At 32.1% G+C, this 11,136-nt stretch overlaps 1 protein-coding gene across 1 annotated transcript; it reads right to left on the bottom strand.

Annotated features, from left to right (window-relative positions):
- Positions 1 to 9,604: 9,604 nt before the first annotated feature.
- On the bottom strand, positions 9,605 to 10,437 carry LOC105118851 (uncharacterized). The gene has a single exon (XM_011016904.1). The coding sequence runs from the start codon at positions 10,237 to 10,239 to the stop codon at positions 9,823 to 9,825; it is 417 nt and encodes a 138-aa protein (XP_011015206.1). The 5' UTR covers positions 10,240 to 10,437; the 3' UTR covers positions 9,605 to 9,822.
- Between the last annotated feature and the right edge of the window lie 699 nt (positions 10,438 to 11,136).

Raw genomic sequence — 11,136 nt, 5'->3', positions numbered from 1 at the left:
TAGTAGTAGTAGTAGTAGTAGTAGTAGTAGTAGTAGTAGTAGTAGTAGTAGTAGTAGTAGTAGTAGTAGTAGTAGTAGTAGTAGTAGTAGTAGTAGTAGTAGTAGTAGTAGTAGTAGTAGTAGTAGTAGTAGTAGTAGTAGTAGTAGTAGTAGTAGTAGTAGTAGTAGTAGTAGTAGTAGTAATAATAATAATAATAAAGAAAGAGAAGAAGAAGAAGATGATGAGAACTTTGAGATGGAATATTAATGTAACGATTAAACAATGATAATAACAAATGTCAAGGTTAGAGGTTCCACTAATGGTATATCAAACAAGTATAGTATAAACTCTTATTATTGAATTGGAAACCACACACAAAGGAGGTTCCAATCAGATTATATATTGTTAACATGATTACATTAGTCATCTTATTCAATTAATGCTAATACTTGTAAATCTCGTCAAGCATTCATGATTATAACTTATGTTAACAACAAATCAAGTTCCTTTCATAGCTCAGGTGTCGGTTATACCATACATTATGGGCTATGAAAGTGCCAAGCATTTGTTGTACCAAGTGTTATACAACATAAATCAAGATTAGTCATTTAACAAGCAAAGTATTAAAGAGTGAACAAGATAGCAAATATAAAACATGTTAGTATCAAACATTAAAGTCCATATTAAGTTTACATTATACTTATTCTTACACCATTAGTGTAACCTTTTCACCTTGACATAATTAACTTAGCTAGACATAATGAAAGAAAGCAAAATAGATAAACAAAATAAGAACATAAAAGTTAACTAAGTAAAGGAAAGGAAATGAAAGGCATAAACTTAATATTAATGAAAACAAAGCATAAAAAATACAAAGAGAGAAAGGAAGAGCATGATCTTGATCTGGAAATCAAGATGCCTAAATGCATGGCAAATGCCTCCTTTTATAGGCCAAAAATGGGAACTATTGATTTGATGACTAATTGATAAGTGGGTGACCAACTTTTGACTTGGTGACAATCCTTATCTTCTCTTGTCTGCCCAAAACGTCATTGATAACGTCAAAATTGGAGCCAGTTGTAAACATGAAAGTTGTAGGCAATTGTCTCAGCTTTCTTGTGTAAAAATTTCAGCTCATTTGGACTTCTAGAACTCCAGATATGGCCAAAATACCGAATAGTGCTCGGGCTGGAAGACAGATTCGGGCTTCTTTGTTGTTGCTACAATTTGGACTTGATAATGGCCTTTTTAGATCTTGGGCTCCATATGAAAGTTGTAGGCCTATGTCTTACCTTTCCATCCATATAAATTGGACCTAAATCTGAGATCTGTAGCTCCAGATATGACCCAATTACCGAACAGTGTTCCGGTTTGGATTGCACCGACATCTCTTTTCTAAGTTTGGCCATCTCTTTATCCTTGCAATTTAAGTTCTTCAAGTCATCAATCAATCCTTTCATTTATGTGATAGGCCTGCATTAAAAATAGACATTTACCATAAATTATAGGTATCTTATATTATTAGATACATTATTATAAAACATATTTTAGTTAAGGAGTTATTGATACTTCAAGTGCAAAATGATGATATAAAACCATGATAAAAATGCACTTTTAAGTACTAATCACACCCCCCAACCAGCTTATTACTAGTCCCTAGTAATCAAAGCGTTAAAATAGAAAACAAATTTGCAAATTTCACAAAGCAAGGTATTCATCATTTAACTTCCATTAGTCTATCCAGATAAACAAACTCTCATTAAATTTATATATCTGCTCAATACCTCTTAACAAGATATTAATAAACCTTTCTTTTGTGCTCAATGTATCAACACATAATTATGGGGCTTTTCTTGGAAGAAAACAAAATTTTTGTTCTAATGTTTAAGGTTAACTTCCTTGGGTTGGGATTACTATTTTTGTCTTTTTTTTTTTTTTTAACTCTATATACATATACTTTAAAAACATCATGCATCTTTAACCCATGTAATGAGCTTTCAGCTAATGACTCCCAGACCAGTTGGTATTAGGGCATTAGGTGTTAAGACACCCCTACGAGCTTAGTAACTCGGGTCGCAGATACTGATATGTAGATAGTGCAATGTTTGATTCCCTTAAGCTTTTCTCCTCAACCCATGTAACAAGCGTTGGGCCAATAGCTCCCAAGTCAGTTGACTTTAGGGTATTAGGTGTTAAAACACCCCTTCGGGCTTAATTGCTTAGGTTAGGGAGGCTACGAAACCAAACTTATCTACATTTTTATTATCATCATTTTTTTTTTCTTTTTTTTTTTTTTTTTTTTTTTTTTTTTTTTTTTTTTTTTTTTTTTTTTTTTTTTTTTCTTTTTAATTATATACAATCCCTTTCCCTTAGTTGTTACCTTTAACAAAAGAACATAAATAATGTAATAATCCAATATGCAACCCACAATCATATGTTAAAGTGTGTGTGTGTAAATTAAGGTTTAAGAATACATGTTAAATAAGTATATGAGCAGAATTAAGTGGTAACAATACGAGAGTTTGTAAACCTGAATATTTCAGGAAGTATTATAATAGACCTTGTTAAGAATGGTTACTAAGATGCGTCTCAAGAGTCACTTTAACAAAAGAACTCCTTTACTCTGCCATCCTAGTAACAACAATTATGCACATGCTTTATGAAATGAAAAACAATTTTTTTTTATCAACTACTACCCTCTCCCCCCAACCAAAACGAGACATTGTCCTCAATGTTCTAAGGTAGAAAGATAGAGTATAGAAGATATCACCTGAAATAATGAACATTAACAAACCTGAAACACACTGAAACAAAAATAAGAAATGACAAAACACAAATATTATGTTATTAATAAAAAGAAAAGACACAAATTTTTACAAGCTAAGACTCAAATCGCAGTTGTGATTGTGGCTCACATCTTCCCTTGGTTTTACGTCCAAGAACGGCTTAAACGCCCTCTATGGGTCGGGGATAGGCTTCCCATCCAGTTTTCTTAAAAACTGGCAAACAGGGTCTTTTTTTAGTCAGATTCCCAAGACTATGCCAAGCATGTTCTTTATGAAAATGGGTTCCTAAGTTATGAATTGCACGATGCTTATCTTGACTATGATGAGACTTAAGAGTCAATAGAAGATTATCTAAAGACTCTCTGTGTTTTGAAATAAATCCCACCTTCTGACAATTTTCACAGTTTTTGCGGAATGCATCTGACTCCTTGAATATGATGGGCCAGTAAAATTCACTTTGTAAGATTTCTACAATCCTCTTTTTTGATGAGAAATGATCCCCACATGCCTTAGAGTAACAAAATTTAATGAAATTACTTACCTCATTGTCGAGAATGCATTTTTGAAATATTTGATCAGGACAATAATTGAATAAGTAAGGGTCATCCCAATAAAAATTTTGCTCGTTGCTCAAAAATTTTCTTTTGTCTTCAATACTCCAATGAGTTGGCAAAAATCCTGAAGCAAGAAAATTGATATTTTTAGCAAACCAAGGCATTGAATTAAGAGAAAGTAGAGATTCATCAGGAAAGTAATCATCGATTGGTGTGATGTCGGGTGTCGAATCTGTTGTCACTTTTGATAAAAGATTCGCATCAACCTTTTCGATGCCTTTTTCATCCTCGATTTCTTCCTGATTGGTCATGGCATGAGAAAATGGAAGTGCTGGCGGAGAATCAGTCGTTTCTTTGCAATTTTCAGATTCAACCCCTTCCTTTCCCTTAGAAATTGACTCATCATCTTTCTCATAAGGTTCAAGAGAGGGTTTTTCAATAACCTTACCACTGCGTAGAGTAGTGACTGATTTGACTTGATCCATGTGTTGACTTCCATAACTACTTGCATTTGCATTGTATTGCTCCTTGAGATTTTGCTGTGGTTTAGATGGAAACTTACCTTGCTCTTGAAAATTGAGAGCAGATGTGAATTTTGCAAGAGTATCTTTAAAATCTGTTATGCTTTGAGCAAGTTGAGTGTTGATTGTCTCTTGCTTTTCAATGAATGCATACAAAGTTTCCTCAAAATTTCTTGTAGGAGGTGGAGCATAAGGAGGTGCATATCCATGATAATTTTGGAAATTATAGTGTGCTTGAAACTGTGGTTGTGAAGTTTGTGCATTGTTGTTCTCACTCTTCCAATTGAAATTTGGGTGATTTCTCCAACCAGGGTTGTATGTTTGGGAGTATGGGTTGTGGTTGGCCCTTTGGAAACTGTTTAAAGCATGGGCTTGTTCATGGAGACATTCTTTAAAAGAAGGCAAGGTTGGACAATCGTTGGTTGAGTGTTCATTTGTTTCACAGATTTGACACACAATGTTTTCAACAGATTTTAATTGACCACTCTTTTTTAATTCTAGTGCCTCGACTTTTCTAGCTAAAGATGCAAACTTGGCTTGAAGGTCATGATCTTCCCTAAGGTTGTACATGCCTCCACTAGATGTGTGAGGTTGAGTTTTACTCGGTGCCTCATATGTACCCGCGGTGTCCCAATTTTGAGCATTTTCAGCTAACAAGTCTAAGTACTCCATTGCTTCATTAGGGTCTTTATCTTCAAAAGTTCCATTGCACATCAATTCAACCATTTGCCTATCTTTAGGTGTTAACCCTTCATAGAAATGTGAAACCAATCTCCATGTTTCAAAACCATGATGAGGGCAAGTACTAAGCAAGTCTCGATACCTATCCCAACATTTGTAAAATGTTTCTCCTGGTTTTTGAGTGAAAGTGGTGATTTGTCTCTTGAAAGAGTTTGTTCTATGAGATGGGAAAAACTTCTTTAAAAATTGTTGTTGCATTTCATCCCAAGCACGAATGGATCCTGGTCTTAAATTTTGTAGCCATGTTTTAGCTTTATCTTTTAATGAAAAAGGAAAAAGCTTTAATCTGATGGTGTTCATGCTACAATTTAAATTATTATATGTGTTGCACACCTCCTCAAATTCCCTTAAATGCAAGTATGGATTTTCCAATTCTAAACCATGAAAAGAAGGTAAAAGTTGAATAATACCTGGTTTAAAATTAAAATGAGATGCATCGGGAGGAAAAACTATGCATGATGGTGCACTTGTTCTTGTGGGATTCATGTGGTCTCTAAGTGTTCTAGCACGGTTATTCTCATTATTCTCATTTTGAAGTGATTGATTATCTTCTTCGGCCATATTTTCTAAAAATGATGAGGATATCCTACAAAGTCTACCACTTGATGTACGTGACCACACTCTCATGCACGTGTAGAAATAAAATAAAAGGAAGAAGAAAATAAAAGAAGAAGAAACAAGAGAAAAGAAACAAAGTTATATACAAGAAAAGTGAAAAGAGAAAATAAAATAAATATTATAATTTATACAAGAACTTACCTCCCCGGCAACGGCGCCAAAAACTAGATCATCCTTAGCTTCATCTGCAGAGTTCCTAGCAACACTCTCCTCCTTCTTAGCTTCTTTACCCCTTTTATTACGCCCTCCATTAGACCTAGTCTCTAATTTCTCAATCCTAGTCACCAGCTTACCAAACATAAATTTCATCTGTTGTTGTATTCTTGAAAGCCCATCTTCTGGGATTTCATCCTTTTTTTGTGGCACACTATTAGAAGATATTTTTTTTAAACTTGCATGAAAATTGTTTGCAATAAAAATAAAACCTCACACACTCATGTTTCACATAAATTTATAGGCTTTTCACTTGAATATGTTGCTTATGCCTTTTTCCACTCAAATTGCCTTTCTTTAGTTCTTGAAATCACTTAGCAACAATTTAGAAAAAGAAACTAACTATGCAGTGAATTTATAAATTTGATATAGACTCCGAAGCAAGAAATTGTGAAACTAACAAAACAAAACTCGATGATAAATTCACGAATAGCAATGCAAATTTGTGCGAATAATATGATGATTTAAAGACACAAAAAAGAAATCAGAAAAGAGCTAAACAATTATGAATTATCAAGAACTACAGATTTAATTCAAGAAAAATATATAAACTCAAGAAAATCAACTAAACTACCCAAATTTTCAAGAAACATAAATAAGACTACTAAAAGATTCATGAATAAAGACTAACCAATTTCCCACAGTTTTCTTAAGCATGTATTAGGCCAAAACTATATAAAAAAAATTGATTCTTTTTCTTTTTTTTTTATGCAGCAGCAATCAAGATTTCAAGATCAACCTCCTTTTATGTATATATATATATTAAGAACAAAACAAAATCAAGAACTTAGGTGTGTATGCCGATTTTAATCAAGAACGCATCAAAAGAACACTAACTTATGATTAAGTGTTCAACAAAGCAACAAAAAGTAAGATCCCCATTTTATATATATAGAGGTGGTCGAATCTATCAAGAATCAAACAAGAAACAATAAAGGCTCAAATTGAAAGATATAACTTGTGATTAGATCAGCTATGATACCAACTAATGCAAATCCTGGCAAAATTTAATGGTATTCGCAACCCCAAGATCAATCTAACCCAAGTTTGTTGGGATTTGAATGAGCTTATCACAATGGAAGACTTGCTTCAAGGCTTTAAACCAACTCGATCACAATATATACACCTAAAGACAAGTAAAAGAATTTATAAATTCACAATAAAGAATGGTCAATTCTTTGAAGAGTTGAAAGTTCAATCAAGAACCAAGATTGAGCAGTCAAAAGCCGGCTACAATACTGAAAATATCATCAAAAATTTTGACTTAAAAACATTCCTAAAAATTATTTAAACTCTAAGCCAAAACCCTAGTTTCCCTAATGGGTCTCACATAAACCCAATTTAAATAATAATCAACCCAAGTTAAAACTAGCCCAAACTAATTAAAATAAATAAAATAAAGAAGTCTAAAACCCAAACAAGTTGTCTCCTCTCAAAATAAATAAAGTTTGATAGCCCAACTAATTAAATAAGACAAGTTCGTTGTTTTTGAATTTTGTCTGACAGCAACAAGGCCCAACTTAAAATGGATGGTTCTCTCTCATCTTAATGAATTAGAAGGTGTTCCATATATCGTTGGAAAGGTATGGAAGTCTAGTTTACAGCCCAACTAGAATAAATCAAAATTCAATATGTACCTCCAGTTATGACCAAAAGAGTAACAAAAGGTCAAACTGTCTGAATCTAGTCTTCTTCTCTCAATCCTTGTGTAATGGTCTTGGTTCCACCAACAAGCCCCTCTTAAATATGACTCAGATTAATCAAGGCTTGCTCTTTATTATTACAAATTCTCTTGAAGCCCACCTTAGTCCATGTATCTTGAAGAAGTTCATTGAAAGCTTCTTTGAACTTCTTAGCCCTAAGCCTAGTAACTAGACCAACTGGAACCTCCAATGGATCCTTTGATGGTTGGATCGTATCAGCTGGGTTCCCAAAATCCATACATGCACCGAAAACAATAAACTTTAGGTAATATTCGAGAGTCCCTAGGATCCTATTAGATAGATTTAGAGTTGATTAGAGATTTATTGCTTGAAAATCTGATCTTCTTTATATTTGAATAATTTTTTAAAGGTTAGATTGTTGCAAATCATAAGTTATTCAATTTTCTAACATTTAACGATAATTCATACAAATCACCAATGATAAATCTTTTAAATCTCTATTTAGGAGAAAGGAAATTACTATGCCAAAAGTGTTGACTCTTTATTTTGTGACTTAAATAGTTTTTTGTCTAACAAACAACCTCTTAAAAAATAAGAGGCATACCTTTATATTTATAATGAATCTTAAAAATTTTATAAATGAAAAAAAAAATATTTGCCCCCTTAAATAATATCCATATATTATTTAAGAGTAATTTTAGAAATTTAATCAATGAAGTCTCTACTTTATTATTGTAAGACTAGAATTATAATCCCTAATTAAATGCATTCTAGTGCTTAATTTTCAAAATTATTTTCAATCAAGTCACACATGATTAGTTATCTTAGTTTAATTTCTATATAATGATTTTTAATGCATGTGACCTATTAGGTTTCTAATATGTTGGCCTAGATATAAATTATAACTCTAAATAGATAGAATTGAATAATTTAATTTATTATCAATTCAATAATTGATTAATTTATATTTGAAAATCAAGTACATCATCTAACAACTTGTTATGACTCTCTAAATATTAAAAAAATCATAGATGGTTTGACTTAACCTTTTAATAACTGGTTTCTTAGTGTAATTATTATCATTTCATCCAATAATATTTTAATTTAGGTATTAGCATAGAGTGTGTCTCTCATGTCAAATTATATTTGTTTATACTATTATAATCATTGATCTCTTTTAATAAGATTTGAAACTCTTTTCAAATCTCATTCCATCTTATGTAAAGATTTAACATTCAATACAATTTGAGAACATATGAGTTATTGACCCTAATTCATCTAAGGTGATTAATCCTCTCTTAATCACTCAAATATCTTTATATAATTTATGTTATATCCAATGTTTGCTCATTTGATACATTTATCAAGATAATATGTAATAGGATCAAAACATAACATTTTATATATAAGATAACTTAATGATCTTAATTCTAAGAATCACTTACATAACCATCACGTGAACCTTTGCATTAACACAAGTGATATCTCCATATAGAATTCTCATGCAAGTCAGTTTAGTATACATGTCTTACGACAAATACTTATATATTAATTCTATGTATCTCTTTTATCTCAATTTATGAGAACAATTGTTTCCTTTCATAAAAAAAAAAAAAAACATAATATGTATCAGTTTCAACAAATGTAATAAATGTTCAATATTTAAGAGGGTATCGACTAGGAACATTTCAAGAATAATATTTTGATGCAACAAAAATTTCATAATTATAATAACTTTATAATCTTCTTTGCAAATTATTTTTATTCCATGAACTTTCTCTCTACTTTAGATTTATAAATCAAATATTAGATTTATTAATCTAATATTATATGAATACTAAAAATAAATTAAAATTTTATTAATAATAAATATATATTTATATGAATATAATAATTTCATATACAATTTATACATATTAAACACATTAACTGACTAAGGCATGTTAAGCTAATAGATTCACTGACTAAGGCATGTTAAGCTAATAGATTCAGCTTTGGGCTGTGTAAGTTTCAACACAGCGCTGAAAACTTTACATTTATGTTTCATCGGAATGCATGTCTAACCTCGGCAGTTTAGGCTCCAATGTAATCTGTTCCCCATGTCTAATTCCTTGTCCTCTGTCCACCACAAACAAAAACCTGATTCTGAGTTCACTGTTGGGCGGTTCACTTGTTATATTACGGGTGTTTACTTTGCTTAACAAATGTTCATTTATGATAAAGTTTACAACTAATTTGTAGCTCTAGTTGAGTACTTTAATGTGTGAAGTTTGAGTTTCTGAAAATTCTCGTGTTAGATGCATAGGATTTCTTGATTCCTGGAGTTCGTTGTCTTTTGCTCCTTTACACTTCCAAATTTATGGTTTCATGTGGTTTGCCTGGCAATCAAATGTTCTGATTATCAGAAATCAAACAATAAAGCTCTACCCTAATTATCCATTATTATGTGAAAGTTTGGAAGATTATACAGCTCACAACAGCACTAGGATTACCAAAAGATAATTCTTTTAAGAAAAAAAAATAGTAGTTAGTTGCATGTCATCTGTACAATTGTTATCTCTTAGACAAATATACATACCGCGTTTAACCTCTCTCCTCTCTTTCTCAAAACGGGGAAAATTCATAAACCAGGAAAAGACAAAAAAAACAGAAGAAACCCAGTAAAACCATTGACACAAATTGAAGGTCAAGATGGTTTGGAACGTGAGGTGGAAAGAGAAATAGCAATAATCCTGCAGACTCCAGTTACGAAGCCAAGCAAGCCTCCCAAAACAGCCTGTTCTTCTCCTTCTCATTCATTGATTCATTGGCTGAATCCACTGAAACACATGATTTTTGCTTCATTGGTAACCCAGCATGTCCATGATCAACCCGTGATTGATAAACATGAACTCCCTTATCCTGCTGCTGCTTCTCCTGCTCCTGCTCCTCCTGCTCTTCATCAACCACATTATAATTAACATGATATTCTTCAACCTCAATGTAGACACCATTAACACAAGAATGGTATGATGTATCACAGCTACATGACTCTGCATCACCATCATCATCATCAACAAGATCTACGAAGGTCATGTTGGGATCAGAATCAACCTCAGAATCACCTGTAGCTTCCACTAGCAAGAAAGAAGAAACATCAACAGATTTCTTCATTCTCTCCATTTCTTTGTCACTCAATGGTTAGAAGATTTCCTCCTCTTGGACGAAGCCCAGGTATTTAAAGTAATAAAGAAAATAATTAATGTTGGGTCGTCTTGTAATTTGCTGAGTTTGAACTTTGAATAGAAAGAATTAAGTTTTCTTTTAATTGTTTAGTCAAGCCAATTATATTAATAGAAGGAAAAGGCGGAAAGCCATGAAAGAGATTGAAATGAAATGACGCAGACAACGATCAACCATGTGATTAATCTTCTAGAAGGTATCATACATGGTAGGGCAGGGCACGCAATTTATAATCATCATCAACACCGCCTAGTGTTTAGACTTTAGACACCTTTTTCTTTTCTTTTTCTTTTTTGATACAGGAGTAGGTTAATTTAAGGAGTACTATTTTTGTTCTTTTTTCTTTTTATTTTTAGATAAAAAAAACATTGATATGTTAAAAAGAAAATGCATTAGTGATTTGTGTGTGTTTAATATTTTTGCTTAAAAGCTTATGATTAAAAGTCTAAAGGTAAAATAATAACTTAATGTATTTAAACTTGGTAAAATGTCAAGTTTAAATAACATGAATCTAACCTACTTTCAAGTCCAATATCTTTTGAGTATAGTTACGCGTCGAACTCAAGTACATGTGGATCTGATAAAATGTTAGACTTAATACTTTTATATTGAGCTACATGTCAGACCTAAGTACATATGAGTTTAGTGAAATGTTAGATTCAACACCCTTCGGTTTAGCTATGCACCAAGCCCAAATACATATGGGTCTAGCAAGGTACTAGACCCAACATCCTTGGGTTCAACTATATGATGAGTCCAATTACATATGGATCTGATGAGATGCCAATCCCAACATCCTTAAGTTTAGTTACATGTTAAGCCTAAATGCATATGGGT

The sequence above is a fragment of the Populus euphratica genome, unplaced genomic scaffold (genome assembly GCF_000495115.2).
Source record: "Populus euphratica unplaced genomic scaffold, PopEup_1.0 scaffold2297.1, whole genome shotgun sequence".
Lineage (NCBI taxonomy): Eukaryota > Viridiplantae > Streptophyta > Magnoliopsida > Malpighiales > Salicaceae > Populus > Populus euphratica.
Note: the sequence above shows the minus strand (reverse complement) of the source record. Positions and strands in the feature narration are given on the sequence as shown.

Bases quoted from the DNA above. Each gene is read 5' to 3' on its own strand.
- LOC105118851 (XM_011016904.1), bottom strand. From the start codon at position 10,239: ATGGAGAGAATGAAGAAATCTGTTGATGTTTCTTCTTTCTTGCTAGTG.